At 62.1% G+C, this 24,837-nt stretch overlaps 2 protein-coding genes and 1 long non-coding RNA gene across 6 annotated transcripts; 2 read left to right on the top strand and 1 right to left on the bottom strand.

The window, feature by feature from the left end:
• Positions 1–65: 65 nt before the first annotated feature.
• On the top strand, positions 66–2,860 carry PPP1R27 (protein phosphatase 1 regulatory subunit 27). Its single transcript, XM_075904198.1, has 3 exons — positions 66–1,449; positions 1,896–2,046; positions 2,343–2,860. The coding sequence occupies exons 1-3, from the start codon at positions 1,263–1,265 to the stop codon at positions 2,464–2,466; spliced, it is 462 nt and encodes a 153-aa protein (XP_075760313.1). The 5' UTR covers positions 66–1,262; the 3' UTR covers positions 2,467–2,860.
• A 5,381-nt stretch (positions 2,861–8,241) lies between these two features.
• MCRIP1 (MAPK regulated corepressor interacting protein 1) lies at positions 8,242–14,395 on the top strand. 3 transcript variants are annotated; one of them, XM_075904194.1, is made up of 6 exons: positions 8,365–8,509; positions 10,369–10,532; positions 10,981–11,061; positions 11,563–11,681; positions 12,376–12,474; positions 12,824–14,395. In XM_075904194.1, exons 3-6 carry the CDS (start codon positions 11,054–11,056, stop codon positions 12,886–12,888), a joined length of 291 nt encoding a protein of 96 aa, XP_075760309.1. In that variant the 5' UTR covers positions 8,365–8,509; positions 10,369–10,532; positions 10,981–11,053; the 3' UTR covers positions 12,889–14,395. The 3 variants fall into 3 exon arrangements, with proteins under 3 accessions (XP_075760311.1, XP_075760308.1, XP_075760309.1); XM_075904196.1 differs by lacking the exons at positions 8,365–8,509; positions 10,369–10,532 and adding an exon at positions 8,242–8,276; XM_075904193.1 differs by lacking the exon at positions 10,369–10,532 and having other exon boundaries at positions 8,357–8,509.
• Positions 14,396–17,422: 3,027 nt separating this feature from the next.
• Positions 17,423–23,425, bottom strand: LOC142819154 (uncharacterized). Of its 2 annotated transcripts, XR_012896937.1 has the most exons (4): positions 21,449–23,425; positions 20,360–20,537; positions 19,697–20,157; positions 17,423–17,955 (listed from the first exon to the last, which is right to left on the bottom strand). It is a non-coding gene; the product is annotated as an uncharacterized LOC142819154 (long non-coding RNA). The 2 variants fall into 2 exon arrangements; XR_012896936.1 differs by having other exon boundaries at positions 17,423–20,157.
• Positions 23,426–24,837: the final 1,412 nt, after the last annotated feature.

The following is a 24,837-nucleotide window of genomic DNA, read 5'->3' as shown; positions in this document are numbered from 1 at the left end:
GCTCTGAGGTTCAAATGTGGGGTAGGAGCCTGGAGCCATTGGGCAGCTGGCTATGCGGCTGGGATTCTCCTGCAGACAAGGCTGAGCTGTGTAGTGGCTGCCCTGAGCACAGGCATGAGCCTGGACCATCCAAGATCAGGGCAGGCCTCTGTCAAGGAGGCTGAGGGGAGCCGGTGTGTGGAGCAGAAGTGCCTGGCAGAAAGTGTCCAGCAAGAGCCAGCCTAGAGAGCAGCGGTGCCAGTGTGTGAGCTGGGGACAGGTATTGGGAGCTGCTCCCCCATTGGCGCTGAGGGATCCCTCAGGCCTGATCTCTGCTGGGGAGCCCTATAACAGGTGGGGGCAGGGGGCAGGATGGCACTGGAAGTGAGCAAGAGCAGGGATGATGTCACTGCCTGCCCAGTTGCTGCTGGCCAATCCCAAAGCATCACTGTTTCTGTTGGCTCTTGCCCTCTTCTGGGGGCTCTCTGGCCAGCCTGGGGCCCGGCTGTTCAAGTGCTGAGCATCAGAGCTGGGCCTGCCATGGGAAACCCCCTGCACTGGCAGAGCAGACGTTGCTGCTGCTCAAGTACCCATAACTGATGTGGGAGTCCCCATGCCCCGTTCAGCACTTGTGTTCCTGCGCCCCAGCACCCAGCCACGGCCTGTGGTAGCTCTGCTCCAGGTGTCCTGCTGACAGCCAGCACGTCCAGGAGCTCCGAGGTGAGCTGACCTGGGAGCCAGCTCTGCAGATTGGGCCCCACTGGGCTGTGCCACCTTGCCTGGGCAGGGACCTGCCTCCGCTAGTGAGCTCAGTGCTCATGGGGCAGCTGGGGCTTTGCAGGCTGCTCCTCATGGACTCCTGCCTCTCTTGTTGTGGGCTCTGTGCCGCAGGGCCAGCTGGGGCCTGTCACGCAGGCAGCTTGACCCTTTGGCTGGCACAAGCAGGCTGTAAGAGGAGACTCGCACTCGTGCCCAAAGTGGGAGGCTGGTGGGTGGGGCAGCTAATTACAGAACCTGGTAAATAACATGAGCTGGCTCCCCCGAAATAGCCAGGTGGAGTCTGTATAAGGGGGCCACGGGGTTCTGGCCTCTCAGAACTGACTGCGTGTGGGAAGAGGAGCCTACGAGAAGCGGCGCCGAGGCTCTTGGGTCTGAGGAGAGCGACCGGCAGCGTGAGCAGCGCTCTGAGCTGGAGCAAGCGGCCCAGAGCCGCCGCCTCCCCCTCTCCCAGGCTGTCGTGGGTCTCTGCCCTTGCGCGCTCTCGCCGGCTTGAGCCCTGTAGCATGAAGTACTATGGCCCAGCCTTGCTGCCTCGCTACCGCGGGTGCTCCCGGCGCCTGAGGCCGGCCCGCACGGTGCGCTTCCCCAATGACATCGTCTTCCAGGACAACATCAGGCAGGGGGACCTGGAGCAGGTGGGCAGGTTCATCCGAGCCAGGAAGGTCACCTTGAGCACCCTCTACCCCTCAGGTGAGTGCTGCCCCGTGGCACTGGCAAAGCTGCTGGGTGGGGGAGCTCGCGCAGGGCGTCACTCACCTGTTGGAACCTGCTGCTTGTGGGAATGGGGCCTGGGGGGGACCAGGGCTCCTGGGTTCCTAGTGCTGGGAAGGGAACGGCCCCTAAGTGCGGGGTGGTGGATGGGAGCCAGGACTCCAGGGTTGGGTTATTAGTGCTGCTGCCTCACCGCCTGACCTTCCCCAGCCTCTATCCTGGCTGGGTGGCTGCCCCTTGCGGCTCTGCCTGTCAGGAAAGGCCCCGGAGACCGGCTCCGCTAGCCCTGGCTGGGGTGCTGGGTTCCAGAGCCTGCAGGGTGAGCGCAGGCTCTTGGGGGTGGGAGGGTCCCCAGTTCACCAGGCTAAGCTGGGGGGCAATACAGAGCCTGAGCCACTCAAGGCCCCCCCCTCCCCCCCCCCCAGGCATGGCAGCCCTGCACGAAGCTGTGCTCACCGGGAACCTCGACTGTGTCAAACTGCTGGTGGGGCACGGCGCCAACATTCACCAGAGGGACGAGAACGGCTGGACCCCCCTGCACATCGCCTGCAGCGACGGCTACGCCGAGATCGCCAGGTCAGCAGCCAGCTGCTTGGCTCAGCTCCTGCCCCACTGGGCAGCTTGGGGGGTGGGCTGGCCTGAGGCTGGGGGGAGGGCAGAGAGGCCTGGCCTGTGTCTGGGGTGCTGTCTACAGGAGGGGGTGTGGAAACACGAGGCAGCTCCCCCTCAGGCTGCCTTGCCTCCTGCTGCTGTAAGAGCTGGAACTCGGGGTGCAGGGTGGACAGCTGGGCCAGGGTGCTCAACACCCCACTATACAAACCGCTCCAGTGTCCCTGCCTGCCTGTGCAGCTCCCTCCCTCTGTCTCCTGCAGGTACCTCCTCTCGCTGGGGGCCAGGCTGGATGCCACCAACGACGAAGGGGAGAAACCATCTGACCTCATTGATGCTGATTCCAAGGACCTTGTGGCACTTTTCCAAGCTGCCAGGATGGCCTGAGGGCAATGGCCTGGGCCCAGGGCAGGGGAATATGCAGGGACGCCACGTGGTGCTGTAATGTGTGCGTAGGAGAAGCCTAGAGCTGTAGTGAGTTCACCCTAAACTCGACTGCAGGCCCCAGTCTCCAGCTGCACCATGGGAGAAAGTCCCCCCAGAGGGCAGTGTCTAGCACAGGCCTGGCCCTGCGCTGTGGCATGGGGCCAGTACAGCAGCCGGCTGCGCTGGCAGACTGCGGCCCTGCTGCATGGAGGCGGGTGCTGCCCCGAGTCTGTCTGCTCCTAAGGAGGCACTGAATGGGGTCACGGGCGGGGCACTGGCCTGGCTCTAGATTTGCTTTTCTACCTCTTTTGTTACTTGGAAAATACTTTTTACTTTTTCAATAAACTAAGTGGGGGGGGAGCCTGGTGCTGCCTGTTTCTCACATTTGAGGGTGCTTGGGCCTGGGGCTCTGGGCAGGGCAGGGACTGGCACAGCTGGAGTTGGAGGGGGGAGGGGTGTGGTGTGCTGGTGAACCACCTGGGTAGCAGGTGTGGTGGGAGGGAGGGGCAGGGCTAAGTCAGGTTGAACAGGGTGTTAAAGCTGGCTCTTGGGTCAGCAGAGGAGGGAATTCAGAGCAGCATTCCTGGCCAAGCAGAGAGCCCTGCCACTGCCAGCACAAACCAGAATGAGGAGCCCAAGGAAGAATTTGGCTACCCTGCCTTTAGCAGGGCACGAACCCAGGGCCTGTACCTACCTCCTAGGCATAGGCCAGATAGTCACCTAGAGAAGAGACGTGGGTGGAGGGCAGTGGACCACACGAACACCCTGTAAGCTGAGCCCAGTAACCCTGCTAGAGTGAAACTAACACCGGCAGCTCCAGCAGCAGCGTGGGGCCTGTCCAGTGTATTGCAGGATGCAGTGTATTGCTGTGGGCAGCAGGGTGCATGTGCTATAAGCAGGTCCTGCCTCTCAGCCAGTCTGAGTTCTTGGATGCCAGAGGCTGAACTGAAGCAGCTAAGGGAGAAAACTGTCAGCCATGCACTAGAGCACGTCCTGTGCTCAGCCTGAGCGCCTCTGTGCTGTTAGAGGACAAAAAGCTCAGGCAAGAGATTATTCAGCATTCCCAGATGCTGTCAGTCCCCTTTCACAGGGAGGGTCCCCTTCGGGGGAGGAAGCCCCAGAACAAGGCAGGAGCGGTACCCTTAAAACAGACAGTGGGGGGTGTTGACGGGGAGAACTAAGTGTAAGCTGCCAGCTGGGGGTGACGCTGCAAGTCTCTCCAGACAATGAGAGAACTATGCAGCACTGAGGCGTCAGTGCCTGCGGTATGGGTAGGTTTCTGTGGCTCAGGGAAAGGTAGAGAGATCTTACAGAGCAAACTTAGTCTAGGACTCCACGGTGGCATTCTCTGAAAGTGTAGTACCACAGGCAGACCTGGAGAGCCGGTGTTTGAACTGGGGAACCTTTACGGACAGGAGAAGCCTGAACCAGGCCTGGCAAGGGAATGTGAAGGGCTGGAGGAAAGCTGGCAGGTGCAGGAAGAGACCTCCCTTAGTGTGACTATTAAAGAAGGGCACTCTACCAAAGTGGAGGTGGGGCTGGTGAAGCCAGTCACATGTATGGAACGGAGTCCTAGTTACATGCAACACATGATGACAAGTGCTTATATACAACGTGAGACGTCTGCTCTCAAGCTGCCTGGTGCGCACTGAGGATACGCGGGAGTGAGGTAAAGGGGACCCAGCAATGCCAGCGTACGAACAGCAGGGTGCACTGGTGCGGGAGTGGTGTCTCTGGAAGAAAGCAAAGGGCCACATGCTGCAACCACCTGGAATGAATTAAGCTGGGGCTAGAAAGGCCTGGCTGCACTGCCACAGGAGCAAGCTACTGCTGCTAGAGACAGACGGTGCTTGTGAAATGCTCAGGGCCATTAGGGAAGCTACAAAGGAAGAACACTCAATAATAGTGGGGGACTTCAAAGAGCCTCACCCTGACTTGGCATGTGCCACCACAGGAAAGGGTGCACCAGTCACATTGCTAGACCCCATAGATGACTGCTTGTGGGGCAGTGTGTGCTACAACCCCCAAGGGGCAAGGTCATTCTTGATTTAATCCTATATGCATAGGCTCTGGTCCAAGAGAATACAGCTGAACTGCCCTAATGTAATTACATGAAACATCCCGGGGACTCAGCAAACGGTCAGAGAAATGCACCACGGTAGCATTTACCTAGACAAAGACGCCGGGACTGCTTACATGTAAGCTAACAGCAACAGTCACAAGGGTGAAATGCTTGTATAGAAAAGGGCTTTTTGAGAACACCTTGAGAGGCTCAAAGAAAATATCTACCCCCAACAAAAGCAAGTAAGAAGACAAACACAATGCCAGCATGGCTAAACAGAGAACAGGAGGCAGTTCGATTTTTAAAAAATAATTCTTGAAAAACTGATTGTCAAATCCTGAGAAAAATAGAAAGGAGCATAAAAGCTGATAAGTCAAGTGTAATTGGTCAGCCCCAGAAAGAATCTGAAGAGCAACTAGCAAAGGACACAACCTAACCACAACAAGGCTGTGTCTACACTGGGCCACTTATTCCAGAAAATCAGCTGCTTTTCCGGAATAAGCTGCGAGCTGTCTACACTGGCCCTTGAATTTCCAGAAAAGCAACGACGCTCTACTGTACAAAATCAGCCGCTTTTCCGGAAAAACTATTCTGCTCCCGCTCGGGCATAAGTCCTTATTCCGGAACACTGTTCCGGAAAAGGGCCAGTGTAGACAGCCCAGTAGTCTTTTCCGGAAAAAAGCCCCGATCGCGAAAATGGTGATCGGGGCTCTTTTCCGGAAAAGCGTATCTACATTGGCCACAGACGCTTTTCCAGAAAAAGGGCTTTTCCGGAAAAGCAGCCTGCCAACGTAGATGCTCCTTTTCCTGAAAAACTGAAAACGGAATAGTATTCCGTTTTAAGCATTTCCGGAAATTCATGCCAGTGTAGACACAGCCCAACTGTTTTAAGCACATCAGGAGCATATTCCATAGAATCGCTATGGATAGTAATTCCCTGCTCTACTAAGAATATAACAGTAGGGATTTATTATCGACCACCTGACCAGGACAGTAATAGTGAGTATGAAATGCTAAGGGAGATTAGAGAGGCTAAGGAACTCAATAATAGTGGGGGATTTCAACTATCCCCATATTGACTGAGTACATGTCACCTCAGGACGAAATGCAGAGACAAAATTTCTTGATACCTTAAATGACTGCTTCTTGGAGCAGCTGGTACAGGAACCTACAAGGGGAGAGGCAATTCTTGATTTAGTCCTGAGTGGCGCGCAGGATCTGGTCCAAGAGGTAACTAAAACAGGACCGCTTGGAAATAGTGACCATCATATAATAACATTTAACATTCCTGTGGTGGGAAGGACACCTCAACAGCCCAACACTATGGCATTTCATTTAAAAAAGGGGAACTATGCAAAAATGAGGAGGTTAGTTAAACAGAAATTAAAAGGTACAGTGACTAAAGTAAAATCCCTGCAAGCTGCATGGACTCTTTTCAAAGCCACCATAATAGAGGCCCAACTTAAATGTATACCCCAAATTAAAAACCAGTAAAAAAACTAAAAAAGAGCCACTGATGCTTAACAACCATGTAAAAGAAGCAGTGAGAGATAAAAAGACATCATCTTTTAAAAAGTGGAGTCAAATCCTAGTTAGGTAAATAGAAAGGCGCATAAACACTGCCAAATTAAGTGTAAAAATGTAATAAGAAAAGCCAAAAAGGAGTTTTAAGAACAGCCAGCCAAAAGCTCCAAAGGTAATAAAATGTTTTAAGTACATCAGAAGAGGAAGCCGGCTAAACAACCACTGGGGCCCCTGGACGGTCGAGATACAAAAGGAGCACTTAAAGACGATAAAGTCATTGTGGACAAACGAAATGAATTCTTTGCTTCAGTCTTCATGGCTGAGGACGTTAGGGAGATTCCCAAACCTGACCCGTCCTTTGTAGGTGACAAATCTGAGGACTTGTCCCAGATTGAAGTGTCATTAGAGGAGGTTTTGGAACTAATTGATAAACTTAACAGTAACAAGTCACCAGGACCAGATGGCATTCACCCAAGACCTCAAATGTGAAATTGCATAACTATTAACTAGGGTTTGTAACCTGTCCTTTAAATCAGCTTCTGTACCCAATGACTGGAAGATAGCTAATGTAACGCCAATATTTGAAAAGGGCTCTAGAGGTGATCCCGGCAATTACAGACAAGTAAGTCTAACGTCAGTACCAGGCAAATTAGTTGAAACAATAGCAAAGAATAAAATGGTCAGACACATAGAAGAACATAATTTGTTGGGCAAAAGTCAACATGGTTTCTATAAAGGGAAATCATGTCTTACTAATCTATTAGAGTTCTTTGGAGGGGTCAACAAACGTGGACAAGAGGGAGCCAGTAGATATTGTATACTTAGATTTCCAGAAAGCCTTTGACAAGGTCCCTCACCAAAGGGCCATACATAAATTAAGTTGTCATGGGATAAGAGGGAAGAACCTTTCATGGACTGAGAACTGGTTAAAAGACAGGAAACAAAGGGTAGGAATAAATGGTACATTTTCAGAATGGAGAGGGGTAACTAGTGGTATCCCCCAAGGGTCAGTCCTAGGACCAATCCTATTCAACTTATATCTGGAGAAAGGGGTAAACAGTGAGGTGGCAAAGTTTGCAGACGACACTAAACTGCTCAGGGTAGTTAAGACCAAAGCAGACTGTGAAGAACTTCAGAAAGATCTCACCAAACTAAGTGACTGAGCAACAAAATGGCAAATGAAATTTAATGTGGATAAATGTAAAGTGTAATGCACATTGGAAAAAATAACCCCAACTATACATATAATATGATGGGGGCTAATTTAGCTACAATGAATCAGGAAAGAGATCTTAGAGTCATCGTGGATAGTTCTCTGAAGATGTCCACGCAGTGTGCAGTGGCAGTCAAAAAACCAAACAGGATGTTAGGAATCGTTAAAAAAGGGAGAGAGAATAAGATGGAGAATATCTTATTACCCTCATATAAATCCATGGTGCACCCACATCTTGAATACTGCGTACAGATGTGATCTCATCTCAAAAATATATACTGGCATTAGAAAGGATCAGAGAAGGGCAACTAAAATGATGAGGGATTTGGAACGGGTCCCATATGAGGAGAGATTAAAGAGACTGGGACTTTTCAGCTTGGAAAAGAGGAGACGAAGGGGGGATATGAGAGAGATCTATAAAATCATGAGTGGTGTGGAGAAAGTGAATAAGGAAAAGCTATTGACTTGTTCCCATAATATAAGAACTAGGGGCCACCAAATGAAACTAATGAGCAGCAGGTTTAAAGTAAATACAAGGCAGTTCTTCTTCACACAGCGCAGAGTCAATCTGTGGAACTCCTCGCCTGAGGAGGCTGCGAAGGCAGGACTAGAACCGGGTTTAAAAGAGAACTAGATACATTCAGGAGGTTAGGTCCATAATGGCTGTTAGCCAGGCTGGGTGAGGGGTGGTGCCCCCAGCCCTGTGTCAGAGGGGGAGATGGATGCAGGAGAGAGGTCGCTTGATCATCCCCTGTTCGGTTCACCCCCCGGGGCACCTGGCGCTGGCCCTGCGGGCAGACAGGGAGCTGGGCCGGAGGGGGCAGGCGGGCGGCGGGGCTCGGGGAGCAGCCAGCGAGCTGGCACCAGCGCTCGGTGCAGACGCAGGGCGGGTCCCGCTGTTTCTAGGCGCCCGAGGAGCAGCCCAGGCGAGGCGCCGGGCCCGGGGACAGCGCAGAGACAGCAGCTCCGCGGGTGAGGGGAGCCCGCGCGGCCCGGGCTGCAGCGACACCCGGGGGGGGCCGGGCCCGCCGCGCGAAGCGGCCCCACAGCCCCGCCCCTCGACCCGGGCTCGGCGCTCGGCGCGCTCCGGGGAGCGGGCTCTGCCGGGGCCCCGTGACCCCCACGCGCCTGCGCGGCCCGGCCGATGCGCTCACTTCCGTCCCGGCCTGGCAGCGGCGAGCGGCGCCGGGAGCGGCCGGGCCCAGGTGAGCGTCGCCGGGACCCCCGACCGGGCCTGGGCGGCCTGGTGCCGCGTCGCCATGGCAACGGCCCCGCCCCCCCCCGCGGGCCGCAGCCCCCCCCGACGGTTGCCCCCCCGCGGCCCCGCCCCTCCCTGCGGGCCGCTCGGTCCCCGCCAGGCCCTGCCCCGGCGTCGCCATGGCAACGGGCCCGGCGCTGGGATACAGCTCTGCCCCCCCCCCCCCCCCCCCACGATGGGGCCGGAGCCCCAGGAACAGCAGCAGCCCCCCCCCCCCCTCAGCCGCCCTGGTACCGTCCTGACCCGCCCCCCCCCTCAGCCGCCCTGGTCCCGTCCTGACCCTCCCCCCCCCTCAGCCGCCCTGGTCCCGTCCTGACCCGCCCCCCCCCTCAGCCGCCCTGGTCCCGTCCTGACCCTCCCCCCCCCTCAGCCGCCCTGGTCCCGTCCTGACCCTCCCCCCCCCTCAGCCGCCCTGGTCCCGTCCTGACCCTCCCCCCCCCTCAGCCGCCCTGGTCCCGTCCTGACCCTCCTCCCCCCCTCAGCTGCCCTGGTACCGTCCTGACCCTCCCCCCCTCTCAGCCACCCTGGTACCGTCCTGACCCTCCCCCCCCTCAGCCGCCCTGGTACCGTCCTGACCCGACCCCCCCAGCAGCGCTGGTACCGTCCTGACCCTCCCCCCCCCTCAGCCGCCCTGGTCCCGTCCTGACCCTCCCCCCCCTCAGCCGCCCTGGTCCCGTCCTGACCCGCCCCCCCCCTCAGCAGCCCTGGTCCCGTCCTGACCCTCCCCCCCCCCCTCAGCCGCCCTGGTACCGTCCTGACCCGCCCCCCCCTCAGCAGCCCTGGTACCGTCCTGACCCTCCCCCCCCCAGCCGCCCTGGTACCGTCCTGACCCGCCCCCCCCCAGCAGCCCAGGTACCGTCCTGACCCTCCCCCCCCCCCAGCCGCCCTGGTCCCGTCCTGACCCGCCCCCCCCCCCAGCAGCCCAGGTACCGTCCTGACCCCCCCTCCCTCAGCCGCCCTGGTACCGTCCTGACCCTCCCCCCCCCTCAGCCGCCCTGGTACCGTCCTGACCCGCCCCCCCCTCAGCAGCCCTGGTACCGTCCTGACCCTCCCCCCCCCCCAGCCGCCCTGGTACCGTCCTGACCCGCCCCCCCCCAGCAGCCCAGGTACCGTCCTGACCCTCCCCCCCCCAGCAGCCGCCCTGGTCCCGTCCTGACCCTCCCCCCCCCAGCCGCCCTGGTCCCGTCCTGACCCGCCCCCCCCCCCAGCAGCCCAGGTACCGTCCTGACCCCCCCTCCCTCAGCCGCCCTGGTACCGTCCTGACCCGCCCCCCCAGCAGCCGCCCTGGTACCGTCCTGACCCTCCCCCCTCCCCCAGCCGCCCTGGTACCGTCCTGACCCTCCCCCCCCCCCAGCCACCCTGGTACCGTCCTGACCCTCCCCCCCCCCAGCAGCCGCCCTGGTACCGTCCTTACCCTCCCCCCCCTCCCAGCCGCCCTGGTACCGTCCTGACCCGCCCCCCCCCCCTCAGCAGCCCAGGTACCGTCCTGACCCGTCCCCCCCTCCCCAGCCGCCCTGGTACCGTCCTGACCCGCCCCCCCCTCAGCCGCCCTGGTACCGTCTTGACCCGCCCCCCCAGCAGCCCTGGCACTGCCCTTGGGCCCTGGTACTGCCCCGCTGGGGGGGTTACTGCTCTCAGCCGTCCCCTCACACAGTGACCGGGAGCGGGCTGCGCGTGCCAGAGTCGTGCCTGCCTGACCTGGTCTGTGGGCACCTCTGGGTGCAGCTCCCCAGCAGGCACCACCCCGCCCCACAGCAGCACAGGTTTTGCCGCCCTCCCCCCCATTTCCTATGCAATGGCCTGCAGGGATGGAACGGTCCTGAGCAGCGGCCGTTGACCAGCAGCCCAGCGGGTTTGGGAGCCAGGAAGCTGATCCGGGGCTTCGTCCCAACCTGCCCTTTGTTCGGTCCCCTCCTTGGCAGACTCCAGCATCACCTTGGACGAGGCTCCCCCTCTCAGGGTGACCCCAGGTTTGCTGCCTCTCAAGGCCTGTGGCACATACACTGTCAGCCAAGGGTGAAGCCTTCTCCCAGTATAGGTATACTGGGGCAGGGCTACCTTGTCTGGGCATGGCTTGTTCCCTTTGGTGGGTGGGGATAGCGACCCTGGCTGTACCCTCGTTTGCACCAGTATAACTGTGCCCACATGAGGGGGTTGTACGACATCAGCGCACTGGTGGCATTAGCCCCACACCCTGAGCACTGATGGGTTAAAGTAGCACGAGCTCCCATCCGAAATCCTTCTCCTTCCTTTCTGGAGGGGCGCCGCAGCTGCTGGGGTGGGAATGCAGCCACTCTGACTCTCGCAAGGCCTTGCTGCTGTGCTTGGGATGCCTGCTTGGGGTGCCTGCATGGCTAGCGGGGCTGCAGACACAGTGGCTTCCACCCACGCTCAGCCCCCTTTCACTTTCTGTTCCAGCTTCCATCTCCTGTCTGCCAAGGGGCTGCGCTGCCGAAGGCAGGCCTAGAGGGGGCTGAGCAAGGAAGCAGCCATGACCAGGTGAGACACTTTTCCACAGGCCCTGTAGATGAGTGGGGGAGGGGAGAGGCATGGACTCCCTTTTAAGGGGGATACCCTGGGGCTGGGCACAGCATGAACAGTACTAGCTTTACTGTTAGCCGGGGGCTAGAAAAAACGGCTATTAGCCAGGGGATAGAAATGGTGTCCCTGGCCTCGGTTTGTCAGAGGCTGGAGAGGGATGGCAGGAGACAAATCGCTTGATCATTGTCTTCGGTCCACCCCCTCTGGGGCACCTGGTGCTGGCCACTGTCGGCAGACAGGCTACTGGGCTAGATGGACCTTTGGTCTGACCCAGTCCGGCCGTTCTTATGTACTTTACCTGAGCTAAGAGCTGTGCTGCTGGTTTCAGGGCTGGGGAAGGGCCAGCTTGCATGGGTGCTTTTTCCAGGGCCTTTGCTGTAGGATTTCCTGCACTCCCTCTCTGGGCTTCATTTCAGAGCTTTGTGTTTCTCCTCATCCGGATTTGTGCTTTGGTTTCAGCTCCCCCGTCTCCAGGGTTGTGTACAATGGCAAGAGGAACAGCAGCCCTCGTTCCCCGAGCAACAGCAGCGAGATTTTCACCCCGGCTCACGAGGAGAATGTGCGCTTCATTTACGAAGGTGGGAGAGTGGGGGAAATTTTCCTGGGCAGGGGTGGAGTGATCTGGTGTCTGCAGGTCCTTCAGGCCACGTTTTCTCCTTGTTTAACTTTTGTGTCCCAGGCTCTCTTCCTCTCTGGGACCACTTGCTTTTCAGCGTTGGCACCCCACAAAGGGCTTCATCCTCAGAGCAGTAGGCAAGGAGCGCTCAGCCACTGCTCCTTCCCTGAGCTGAGGTGGTTTGGAGCTTTGTTCCGGAGCAGTTTTCTGTGGTGGTAGCTCAGGGCCCGTGAGTTCCCAGCCCCTGGGGGGAGAGGGAGCATGATTTAACATTCCTTCCAATGAGAGGAGAAGAGGACGCTGCCCACCGACTGTGGTGCTCCTAGCTCTCACCGTTCAGGAGGCGTTCTTGGACAAACGGACTCGCAGAGGGATGCCCAGACAGGCGCACACACTCTCTTGGGTATATAGTAGATGTTGCCATTGCCATCGAGTAATGGATCAGTCCCGCTGTTGGGTGTGTTCAGTGGCCTGCGGCGTGCAGGAACTCAGACTAGAGACTCTAATGGTTCCTTCCGGCCTTAAACTCTCTGACGTGCCCTGGGCTGTGCAGAGGAGGGGGGTTCCTGAGGGATGAGACGAGTGGGCAAGAGCAGCTGGCGTGTCCTGCGGTGGCACAGGCCTTTCCTCTCCCTCTCGCTCTGCTCCTTCCCCAGCCTGGCAGTGTGTGGAGCGAGACCTTCACAGCCAGAAGGGCAGCGAGAGGGGCCTAGTGGAGGAGTATGTGGAGAAGATGCCAAACCCCAGCCTAAAGGGTGAGTTTGTCCGTGGGACCTTTGGCCCATCAAAGGGAACCAGTGTCCACCATGCTGAAGTGAGTGGAGAGAGCAGTGGCTGCTGAGAGAGAAGGGAGCCCTGGGGACACCAGTAATGTATCCGAATTGAACATACAGCCGCAGGAGGGTGAATGGGAGCCGCCAAGCCAGTGGGGCCAACCGCATTTCATAGTGACACTGGACTCCTGCAGTGTGTTGGGCCAGGGGGCTGCTGAGCCCATGGGGCGCGATGCTGGTAGTCCTGAGCCTCCTGGTGGGGAGGGCTCAAGAGGCTGGCAGTGCTGAGCCCAGCCCCCGTACTGAACTCTCCCCCCCTTCCTCCCCCCAGCATTTAAACCTGTTGACTTGAGCGATCTGAAGAGGAGAAACACACAAGATGCTAAGAAATCCTAAGGCAGGTTCTGCTGCCGATTGGCTGATGTCCTGAGGTCCTCAAGCAAACTTAATTTGAAGATTTTTGTGTTGATTTTCTCTGGTCTGTGCTCTGCCTGTGGAAGGGCTGGGCAGCTTTGGGGCTGGCTCTGAAGCTGCCCAAGTTGGAACTCCACTGCGGATGCCTAGAGCATGTTGTACTGGACTCCTGCCCCTTCCCTGTAGCTTCACGGCGGGCTGCCTTCCTCTTCCGTGTGTTGAGACCACAAAGTCAGCTTCCTCCTCCCAGCTGTGCCCTTGGCTGCTCTGATGGCTGCCGAGTGGGTGGTGTGGTCCCCTGGGCTCTGGTGCTCAGCGGGCAGAGCTGAGTGGCTGCGTTTGGGCCAGTGGAGGCTACCTGGCGTTCATCCCTTCCCCTGGCATCAAGGAGCAGGTTGGCTGTGGAGAGGTTGTGGAGCAGGTGGGCATGGTCAGAGGCTGGAGGAGCAGCATGCCGTGTGGGTCCCAGCTTAGTGCCCCTTGCTGCTGTGTCTCCAGGCCAGCAGGTCGGCAGGCCTTCCCCACAGACTGGCCGCGGGGCAGGTGACCCTTCACCTCGCCTCTCCCCTCGTCAAATAGGAGGCGGTAGTCTGAGCCCTTGGCACTTGGTTGCTAACAGCTTCAGGGGCTGTGGGACTCCAAAGAACTGACTGGCTCTTCCCCGGCCTGGGTGAGGCAGGTCCGATGGCTCTGGGGATAGAGCGGCTCCCAGCCAGGCCTTGCCCACTGAAGCTAGAAGGGTGCAGCCTTGGCCCTTGGAGCTGGAAGCACGGACCGTTCTCTGCTCTCTGCCCGGTGCCTGGCAGCTCTTGCCCGGCAGGAAGGGGGTGGCACTTGCTGAGGGGGGCTTGGCTGTGGCTGAGGGGAGTTGCCTGGCTGACATCGCTGGATGGATTTGCAGTACTACAGGGGTTCCCCAGCTCTGCGCCCTTCCTGCCCTGCAGCTGCCTGGGCCTTGTCCGCAGTAACTCCTTCCTGGCCAGGCTTGTGCCCTGGGTGGAGCTGGGGGAAGGCAGGTACACAGCCTGCTGTGGAGCCCAGCTCACTTCCGGAAGACATGCTGTAGGCAGGGCTGCTGGGTCAAGCTGAACGTCCTCTCCCCACCTGTGAGCTCGGCCCGGACTTTGGGAGGGGGCCCCCTTGGGACCCTGACATCTGACAGGGCTGGGGGGTCTCAGCATGGCCCTGCGCAGAGCGACTCTGCCATCACTGCACCCTGTGAAGCACAGCCCACCACTGAGCAGCTGCCACTAGCGCAGGGGGAGCCTTGGGCCCCAGAGACCAGCCTCTGGCCCGGGAGTGCTGCTGGAGCAGCCGCAGGAGCTGCCAAGTGCTCTGCCCAGCACAGGCAGCCGGGCACTGCGAGCGCTGCAGGCCAGATTCATGGCCACTGTTCCCTTCCCTTTGTTGTCAAGTCGATGCCCCACGTTGTTCTTGCTCTGTCTGTCACTTGAGGAGTGTTGTAAATAAAACTGGTTAGTCCTTTGGAGCCTGTCTCTGCCCTACTGGATACGGGGCTTGTTTCCTGCCTAGGCCCCCGCTCTCCAGCCACTGCTTTGCTGGCCAATCCCTGGAGAGCAGGGGTTGCCCGACACCTTCACAAAAAATCCCAAACATGGCAGGGGAACAAATTGGTTGAGCGCAACAAAAAAAAGTCGCTGTGCTGGACAGAAGAGGCAATTACTGGGCGAAAACCGGACACCTGGCAACCCTATGGAGCGCTGGGAAACGGCCGCGGCCACCCTGCCCAGGGAGTGGCGGGATCGGCCTTGTGTTACTGGCGGTCTCTGTGGAGACATGCTGAACTCCCCCGGAGGCGCGGCTAGGGAGCCAGGTGAGCTCAGATACCTCCCAGCCATGCTGCAGCCGCCCGTGTGCTCCCTCGTCCCGCAGCTGCAGCCGCCCGTGTGCTCCCTCGTCCCGCAGCTGCAGCCACCCGTGTGCTCCCTCGTCCCGCAGCTGCAGCCGCCCGTGTGCTCCCTCGTCCCGCAGCTGCAGCCGCCCGTGTGCTCCCTCGTCCCGCAGCTGCAGCCGCCCGTGTGCTCCCTCGTCCCGCAGCTGCAGCCACCCGTGTGCTCCCTCGTCCCGCAGCTGCAGCCGCCCGTGTGCTCCCTCGTCCCGCAGCTGCAGCCGCCCGTGTGCTCCCTCGTCCCGCAGCTGCAGCCGCCCGTGTGCTCCCTCGTCCCGCAGCTGCAGCCGCCCGTGTGCTCCCTCGTCCCGCAGCTGCAGCCGCCCGTGTGCTCCCTCGTCCTGCAGCTGCAGCCGCCCGTGTGCTCCCTCGTCCTGCAGCTGCAGCCACCCGTGTGCTCCCTCGTCCCACAGCTGCAGCCGCCCGTGTGCTCCCTCGTCCCGCAGCTGCAGCCGCCCTGTGTGCTCCCTCGTCCCGCAGCTGCAGCCGCCCGTGTGCTCCCTCGTCCTGCAGCCGCCTGTGCGCCCCCCCTCGTCCCGCAGCTGCAGCCGCCCGTGTGCTCCCTCGTCCCGCAGCTGCAGCCGCCCGTGTGCTCCCTCGTCCCGCAGCTGCAGCCGCCCGTGTGCTCCCTCGTCCCGCAGCTGCAGCCGCCCGTGTGCTCCCTCGTCCTGCAGCTGCAGCCGCCCGTGTGCTCCCTCGTCCTGCAGCTGCAGCCGCCCGTGAGCTCCCTCGTCCCGCAGCTGCAGCCGCCTGTGCGCCCCCTCGTCCCGCAGCTGCAGCCGCCCGCGCGCTCCCTCGTCCCGCAGCTGCAGCCGCCCGTGTGCTCCCTCGTCCCGCAGCTGCAGCCGCCCGTGCGCTCCCTCGTCCCGCAGCTGCAGCCGCCCGTGAGCTCCCTCGTCCCGCAGCTGCAGCCGCCCGTGTGCTCCCTCGTCCCGCAGCTGCAGCCGCCCGTGTGCTCCCTTGTCCCGCAGCTGCAGCCGCCCGTGTGCTCCCTCGTCCCACAGCTGCAGCTGCCTGCGCCCCCCCTTGTCCCATAGCTGCAGCCGCCCATGTGCTCCCTCGTCCCACAGCTGCAGCCGCCCGTGTGCTCCCTTGTCCCGCAGCTGCCTGCGCCCCCCCTCGTCCCACAGCTGCAGCCGCCCATGTGCTCCCTCGTCCCGCAGCTGCCTGCGCCCCCCCTCGTCCCGCAGCTGCAGCCGCCTGTGCCCCCCCTCGTCCCACAGCCGCAGCCGCCTGTGCGCCCCCTCGTCCTGCAGCCGCAGCCGCCTGTGCGCCCCCTCGTCCTGCAGCTGCAGCCGCCTGTGCGCCCCCTCGTCCCGCAGCTGCAGTCGCCTGCGCCCCCCCTCGTCCTGCAGCTGCAGCCGCCTGTGCGCCCCCTCGTCCTGCAGCTGCAGCCGCCTGTGCGCCCCCTCGTCCCACAGCTGCAGCCGCCTGTGCGCCCCCTCGTCCCGCAGCTGCAGCCGCCTGTGCGCCCCCTCGTCCCGCAGCTGCAGCCGCCTGTGCGCCCCCTCGTCCCGCAGCTGCAGTCGCCTGCGCCCCCCCTCGTCCCGCAGCTGCAGCTGCCTGTGCCCCCCCTCGTCCCGCAGCTGCAGCCGCCTGTGCGCCCCCTCGTCCCGCAGCTGCAGCCGCCTGTGCGCCCCCTCGTCCCGCAGCTGCCTGCGCCCCCCCTCGTCCCGCAGCTGCAGCCGCCTGTGCCCCCCCTCGTCCCGCAGCTGCAGCCGCCTGTGCGCCCCCTCGTTCCGCAGCTGCAGCCGCCTGTGCGCCCCCTCGTCCCGCAGCTGCGTGCGCCCCCCCTCGTTCCGCAGCTGCAGCCGCCTGTGCGCCCCCTCGTCCCGCAGCTGCAGCCGCCTGCGCCCCCTCGTCCCACAGCTGCAGCCGCCTGCGCCCCCGCTTGTCCCGCAGCTGCAGCCGCCTGTGCGCCCCCTCATCCCACAGCTGCAGCCGCCTGCGCCCCCCCTTGTCCCGCAGCTGCAGCTGCCTGCGCCCCCTCTCGTCCCACAGTTGCAGCCGCCTGTGCGCCCCCTCGTCCCGCAGCTGCAGCCGCCTGCGCGCCCCCTCGTCCCGCAGCTGCAGCCGCCTGCGCCTCCCCTCGTCCCGCAGCTGCAGCCGCCTGTGCGCCCCCTCGTCCCGCAGCTGCAGCCGCCTGCGCCTCCCCTCGTCCCGCAGCTGCAGCCGCCTGTGCGCCCCCTCGTCCCGCAGCTGCAGCCGCCTGTGCGCCCCCTCGTCCCGCAGCTGCAGCTGCAGCTGCCTGTGCGCCCCCTCGTCCCGCAGCTGCAGCCGCCTGTGCGCCCCCTCGTCCCACAGCTGCAGCCGCCTGTGCCCCCCCCTCGTCCCACAGCTGCAGCCGCCTGCGCCCCCTCGTCCCGCAGCTGCAGCCGCCCGTGCGCCCCCGTCCTTGTGTAGACTCATGTATGCTCCCTCGTCCCACTGCAAACATGTCCCGCTCCCATGTCCTTCTGCAGGTTCCACACCCATTTACTCAGCTAGCCCTCCGGTTGTGTGCATGCCCCTCCATATGAGCTGTACACAGCTCAGCCGAGGTGAGCCATGCACACCTATCGCTCTTGCGCGCACACACACACACACGCTTTTCCAGTGACTCCTAGATTTCCCTGGTTTGATGTTTAATGTCTCTTTGCTGCCTGCTTGAGGTTGCAGTTCTAAAGGAGAGGACCCAGGTTTGGTGGGAGGGGTGCAGACCCAGCCACTGTAGACTCTTGGCAGCTCAGCCAGCCCAGAGGCAGGGGTGAAAGCCACTGCAAAGGGGGGCCAGCTTTAATGCTGCTGTCAGCCCAAGATGTCAGCTGCAGCTCCTGCTTATATTTCAGTATTTAGTGTCATCACAGAGCCCTTTCCTGCACTCAGTCCGGCCTGCAGCCCTGTGCCAGTCACACAGAGCACCTTGGAGCTGGGCGGCGGAGTAATAAGGCAGAGGGAATCAATGGGCCCAGAGTCCAAGCTGTTAACATGACCCCGAAGATGTCCACAATGAAACACTTAACCAGGATTGGCTCTCGTCCAGTCTTCTGCTGAACATGAGGGCCCAGGCAGGGACGCGGGTGTGATCCTGAAGAGGAATGGGTGTGTCGTGGGAAGGCTCCGGCTCCCTCCTCTCCAGGGTGCTGTTCCAGGCAGAAGGCCTGACCAAGAAGGGGAAGCGCGTCTTTGAGCACCAGCTCGCTGAGCTCGTGAGGGGATCTTTGAATAGGCTCAACGGGGCCAGGTGCCAAAAGCCAACCGCAATTCTCCCCAGCCAAGTGCATCCCGTGACACTTAGACCCTGAATCTGTTCTGCTCCCATCCCCATCACCCTCCTGCAAACAGCCACAGCCTCGGAGCCTGCCCCCTCTCCTTGGTTTGCCGGAAAGGGAGAGGCCCCAGTTCTGGGACCTTCCCCTTACTCCCGAGAGTAGCCCCTTAGCAGAGTCACAGCCTGTGCTGTTTGGATGCCGGGGACTCTGGGCCCAGCCATCTCCCAAGCAGCTCATGAATTCGGGCACCAGGCAGTGTGCTCCACGTCCCCACCCTACGGGAGGGTGCGAGCAGCTGGCGACTGAGATGGGCTAGAGCCAAGGAGCCACGGGGAATGAGAGGAGGGGATGCAGGCTGCCTCTCACCCAGCTGGCGGGTATGGGGCACGGCTAGTCGGACAGGGACGTCCCTCTGTCCTGGAGCGGGCCACGGGTCCCTGGATCACGGGAAGAGGTGGTCTGTTCATGGCTGCAAACCACCAGCAGTTGGGGCTTGGTACTTGTCTCCAGTTGGGTTGCTGCGAGGCAGCATGGCCTGGTGGTCAGTGCAGGGGGGCTGTGGCACCAGGGATGTCCTGTCTCCAGCCTGCCCACCCACCAAAGCCCCGCAGTGCTTGGAGGGACTGTTCCCAGCCCTGGCCAGACGGTGGCGCTGTTGTCACTGCCATGCGTGGCAGGCCCTGCGTGGAGCACTTACTCAGCAGGCTGGGGGCTGCATACCCTGCTGATGGGCATGTGCCCCAGAGACAGCACTCAGCGCGGGGAGCCCAGGGCAGGGGGTGGCCTGGAGCAGCCGATGTCCTTGCCCTGTCACCCCCCAGAGCTGTGTGGCCCACTGTGCTTGGCTCTCGCGCTCTCCTCTGGCTGGGAAGCAGGGGTCCCGATACCAACTCCAGGCCAGGGAGCTCCATGCTCAGCCGTTCACTGCCCCTGGCCCGCCAGCTGATGGGCTCTGCACCTGGCCATGGTTCAAGGAAAGCCGTGTAAGCTGAGTCCCTCCCCCCCCCGCACCGTGAGAGAGTTCAGTGTCACTGCTGCAGCGGGGGGGCAGCCAGCCGGCCCTGTGGCCTCAGCAGGGCGTATGGCAAAGCTCCTTTGGAACAGAGGGGCGCACGGCCACCCGGCTCAGGCACCAGGCACGGTGACATGACATGACTCTGTGACAAGGTTCCTCCCCCCGCAGCCCTAGTGGCCTGTCAGGATCCGGGGAGGAGAAGGGTTCTTCTGAGGACTCACAGTGGGGCAGAGCTCTCCTCCCCATGCACCCCAGTGGGGTAGGAGCCCTAGCACCATATAGGCTCACATTCATCCAGCCAGAGCTGAAACCAGGGGCACTATTTCAGACTTGGGGGGGAGGGCTCTGTGCAGGCCGTGATGTGTGGGGAGGCAGACTGCAGCCAGCAGTTTCAGCAGTGTTACTGTACTGAGCATGCTCAGTACAAGTCAAGCAGCAAATCTGGGGGGGTCGACCCCATCCCCCTCCTCCCCCCACATCACCCCTTTCTAGGGGCTACCAAAGCGCTGGGGAACTCGGGTTGTGGCAGATCCGTAGCAGGTAGCTGCCAGGTGCCCTGACTCGCATGCCTAGCTAAAAGAAAGCGCCATTAGCCCCACTCAGCTCTCACACTACCGTATGCGTATGCTGCCAGCGCACGGCAAGTCACTCAAGCGCCGCAGCGGCGCCTGCCCCGTGCTCTTCGCGGCTCGCGCTGCGGGGGAGAGTCGGGCCTCCTGGGCGCACGCCGCTCTGGGAGGACAGTGGGGGCCAGTGGCTCACAGCAGGGGCAGATACAGCTGGGTTTTAGAGCAGCCCATCAGAGCAGCCAGCCTGGCTCAAAGGGCCCTCTAGCCCCGTGTCCTGTCGGCCGACAGAGGCCAATGCCAGGTGCCTGAGAGCGCGTGAATGGAGGCGGCGATGCTCCATCCTGTTGGTCATGCCCCGCTTCTGGCAAACGGGCAGGGACGCCATCCCTGCCCAGCCTGGCGCTTCACCATTGACGGACCGGGCTGCCTTGCACTTGTTTTGTTCTTCCTGGACCCCTGTGCTACTTCGGGCTTGTCCACCCGCCCTGGCAGAGGTCCAGGGGTGGCCTGTGAAGAAATCATGTTTGTTTTCTATTGTTTAAGGCCGTCACATTTATTGGGGCAGCTTCTTAGGCACTGTTATTCATTCCTTCTGTAACGTAACCCGCGTCTATTTGTCCACCCCATGCATGAGCTGTCTAGACTGCTCACCCCTCCCTTTTGGGCATTTCTTTTCCAAAGTGAAACGTCCCAGTCATGTTAAGCCCACCTTAGACGGACGCTGTTCCTCCCCCTCCTCATTTCTGTTGGCTGTTCAGTAGCTTTTCCAAAGCCAAGCGCTCTTTTGCAGCTCGGGTAGGTGGATGTGCAGGCAGTATTCACGCTGTGGGCAGCTCCTGGCTTTATGGAGAGGCACTAGGCTAGTTTCCATTGTCGCTAGGCCTTTCCTAAAGAGGGCCAAGAGTCTGTTAGTTTTTAGATGGCCACTGCACATTGCGCAGCTGTTTTCCGGGACCCAGCGCACTGATCCCACACTCTCGTTCTGGCGCAGTAACAGCGATTTCAGACCCGTCCAGTTTTGGATGGCTAGTTGGGATTGTATTTTCCCATGTGTATTACTTTGCATTTATCAACACTGAATTCCAGCTGCCCTTGTTTTGTGAGCGCCCTTTGTAACTCGCTGCGGGCAGCTTTGGCCTTACCTACGTGGAGTCATTTTGTAATAGCTGCACATTTTGCCACTCACTGTTTATCCTTGTTTCCAGGACCATTTCTAAGTTTTACAGCAGTGGGCCAACGGCAGATCCCAGCGGCGCACCACTCATTACTGCTCTTTTCCCCAGCTCGGAAGTGGCGCGCCCAGCAACGTTTTCATGATGCGCTAATGAGCCTTCGGTGACTGGAACGCCCAGCCTGGCGTTATTCTTAATCACCCACCTCCCTCTTTGAATAACTAGCTCCCGTCCCCAACGGCAAAGCTGCAGGCCGCTCAAACTCTGTTGCATTTAACAGCTGCCTCTGGCGCCAGGGCCTGGGCTTTAAGCAGACCTCAAACATGAAATCCAGGGTTTAAAACCCTCCTCTTGCCCCTCGTAAATGGCCCAGACGGCTGAGAACCCTGGGCACCAAGTGCCAGGCCTGTGCCCACCTGCCAGGCCACATTTCTGCAGCCTGGCCATTTCGCACTCAGTTTGGGCCCTGTTGCTGACAGGCATCCACGTGCCAGGCTGTGCTGGGGTGGCCTGCTGTGCGCACAGTTGCAAACACAGCCTGAGCTGGGGGCAGCCCGCCCGTCCAGCTCCACGGCCGTACTGGGCTGAGACCACCAGGCGCCATGGTACCCTGCTGTGGTCCAGACCTGGCGCGTTGGTCCTGGCATCCTGGCCCACGGAGCCTTGTCTGTGTCACAGGCTAGGCCCTGGAGGTTGCTGGGACAGACTGTGCTGGGATCAGGGGCTCCCCCTTCCTCCCCTTTTCCCTGGGGCTGCCAGCCAGGCCCTCTGCCCCGCTCTGACCCCTGCCAGCACACTGCCCCTGTCCCTGGAGCTTTGCAGCCTGGTGTTAAGCGGTTCCATGTGATGGCTGTTGTCATGGGAACCCATGGGCGCAGGAGGGTTCATCACTGGGTCTTTGTTCTCAGTAGCCTGTGGGGGGGGGTCTGTGTGCCTGGCGTGGGGTCAGCAGGCCTGGTCTGGGTAGGTGGGCCGGGCCTGGGGGCTGTGGGCCTGTGTGGGGTCTGCTGCCCGGGTCTGTGTGCCTGGCCCGGGGTCTGTAGGCCTGTGTGGGGTCTGCAGGCCAGGGTCTGTGTGCCAGGCTTAGGGGTCTGTGGGTGTGGGTCAGGGTCTGCAGGCCCAGGCTTTTCAGAGGACACAGGTGCTGTCAAGCCTGGTGCTGCCCCTCAGGGGTCGGTGCCCTGATCCGCAGGCTCCAGGCTGAGCCCCCCCGTGCCTTGGAAACAGCCCTACACAGCCCAGCTGCAGCCTGGCCGACCTCATGCCCCATGGCGCTGGGCAGGGGTGCTCAGAGGGTCCAGCTGGGGCGCCCCGTCCCTGGACAGCGTGCGGACAGACTCGCCAGAGCTCAGGGGCCCCGCGTCCTTTGCTGGGAGCGGCTCTGGAGGCGGCATGGGACTGCTGCCCCCACCCTCCTGCCCATGTAAGCAGGGCCTTTGGGACTCCTTTGCTGCCGGACCCCGCGGCCCTGGCTAAAGCTGCCTTGCCCAGCTGGCGCAGGGCCCACGAGCCAGGCTACGCTCGGGCGGTTACGGGCAGCTCAGCTGTGCGCGGAGCCTGTCGCTGTGATGCTTGCAAACAGCAGAGCCCCGCGGAGCCAGGGTGGCTGATGCTGCTCCAGCTGGGCCATTGCGTGGCGGCCCGAGGCCCTGGCAGCGTCTGTGGGGCTCCGGCCTGCGCTGGGGTGGGGCTGTGCGTTCACTGCCTCCCGGTGCCTCTGGCTGAGCGAGCTGCGGTGCAGCTGCGGTGGCTGTGGGGGCCAGGCTGGCTCCTTGTGGGGGCAGGGAGCCCCTCTGCCGGGGCGGGACGCTGCACCTGGGGAGGTGGCGCATGGTCCTGCCTGCTGGGCTTGCAGCCTGACCCTCACGCTGCCCAGGGCCCTGCCCCCGCCTGCGCCCCTTCCCCCGCCCGGGGCAGGGCAGTCCCCCCCGCGCTGGGACCCCAGGCTGGCGCGTGGGGCTGGGCCTGCAGGCGCAAGGTGCGCAGGGTGCTGGCGGGGGCTGTGCGTCTCCATGGCAACCCGGGGTGCCACATGCTCTTGTATTTACCTTCTCGGAAAGCGCCGCCTGCGCCAGCAATTTGCTTCAATTAGCCGCGTTAGCACGTCAAGCGGCCCTGCAGGCCCCAGCCCAGGCTAGCGCAGGGCCGGAGAGCGGAGCCCAGCTTGGCTGCCTGGGTCCTGGGGCGACCGGGGGCAGGACCCCAGGGACCCGCTGCCCTGCCGCCCACGGCTCCGGCTGCTCCCATTCGGAGCCCCCCTTGCAGGCAGGCTGGGCACCACCGCACAGACAGTCACTAAGCAGCCCGGGGGGCACGTCCGAACGGCCCCAGCCTCTCGCGTGGGGTGGCCCAGCCTGGCGCTGGCGCCTGCACATTGACCAAGAACTGGGACCTTGGGAAAACTTCCTGCTCCCCCCAGAGTCTAACTGCCTGGCGGTGCCCCCCAACCCACAGTGGGGGGCTGGACTGAGGTTCCCCTCCTTGCCCTCTGCAGGGCTCCTGGGCCCACTCAGCCCTTGAACCCGGCTGGAGCAGGCGCTGCTCTGCGGCTGCCATGGCCCCTGCTTGCCTGGGCAGCCTGGGGCCGGGCAGGTGCCCACGTGTTCAGCCGAGCGCCACACATGGGCCCGGGGCCCCGCCGCCCCACACACTCCTCAGCCCCGGGACGGGCAGGTAAACCGGCAAGTGGCCAGGTGTTCAGCCCAGCCACTCCCCAAGCGAGCCGAGCGCCACACATGGGCCCGGGCCCTCGCCGCCCCTCACACTCCTCAGCCCCGGGACGGGCAGGTAAACCGGCAAGTGGCCAGGTGTTCAGCCCAGCCACTCCCCAAGCGAGCCGAGCGCCACACATGGGCCCGGGGCCCCGCCGCCCCTCACACTCCTCAGCCCCGGGACGGGCAGGTAAACCGGCAAGTGGCCAGGTGTTCAGCCCAGCCACTCCCCAAGTGAGCCGAGCGCCACACATGGGCCCAGGGCCCCGCCGCCCCTCACACTCCTCAGGCCCGAGACGGGCAGGTAAACCGGCAAGTGGCCAGGTGTTCAGCCCAGCCACTCCCCAAGCGAGCCGAGCGCCACACATGGGCCCGGGGCCCCGCCGCCCCTCACACTCCTCAGCCCCGGGACGGGCAGGTAAACCGGCAAGTGGCCAGGTGTTCAGCCCAGCCACTCCCCAAGCGAGCCGAGCGCCACACATGGGCCCGGGCCCTCGCCGCCCCTCGCACTCCTCAGGCCTGGGACGGGCAGGTAAACCGGCAAGTGGCCAGGTGTTCAGCCCAGCCACTCCCCAAGCGAGCCGAGCGCCACACATGGGCCCGGGGCCCCGCCGCCCCTCACACTCCTCAGCCCCGGGACGGGCAGGTAAACCGGCAAGTGGCCAGGTGTTCAGCCCAGCCACTCCCCAAGCGAGCCGAGCGCCACACATGGGCCCGGGGCCCCGCCGCCCCACACACTCCTCAGCCCCGGGACCGGCAGGCACGGTCATGCACGTGGGGAGCTGCTGCCCCCAAGCTCAAGGCTGGCCGTTCCCCTCACTGCCTCGGGGGTTAGCTGTGCTGTGGCCTGGGCAATGCTGGAGCCTGGCCCTGCCCTGCCGGCGTTTGGCTGTGCCCCTCCTCGGCTGGGGCAGGAGCCCTACAGCGAGGGGTCTGCGCCACGGCGGTGCCTCCTGAGGCCCGGGGCTGGCACAGGCTGGTGCTGCTAGCGGCCGACCTGGCCTGCGAGCCCCCTCCCGCCCCAGTACAGCAGCTATGGGGCTCTGTGGCTCTGCACCAGGAGCCTCCATTCAGGCCGCGCCTGCCCCGCGCTCTCCATGGGTCCTGTGGGCTGGGACACGCTCAGTTGGGCCCCGGCCCTGCTGCCACCCCCAGCTGTGCCTGGGCTAGGAGAAAGCCCCCCGCCCCCCCAGAGCCCTGACCCCCTGACTCAACCCATGGGGTGGGAGGTAGGTCCACAGGGCTCACAGCCTGCCCCCAGAGGGGGTTGGACCTGGCTGGCCCTCCCTGGGCTATTCCAGCTG

The sequence above is a fragment of the Pelodiscus sinensis genome, chromosome 20 (assembly GCF_049634645.1).
Source record: "Pelodiscus sinensis isolate JC-2024 chromosome 20, ASM4963464v1, whole genome shotgun sequence".
Taxonomy (NCBI): Eukaryota; Metazoa; Chordata; order Testudines; family Trionychidae; genus Pelodiscus; species Pelodiscus sinensis.
The sequence above is the reverse complement of the archived record's forward strand: the minus strand, read 5'-3'. Positions and strand labels throughout refer to the sequence as shown.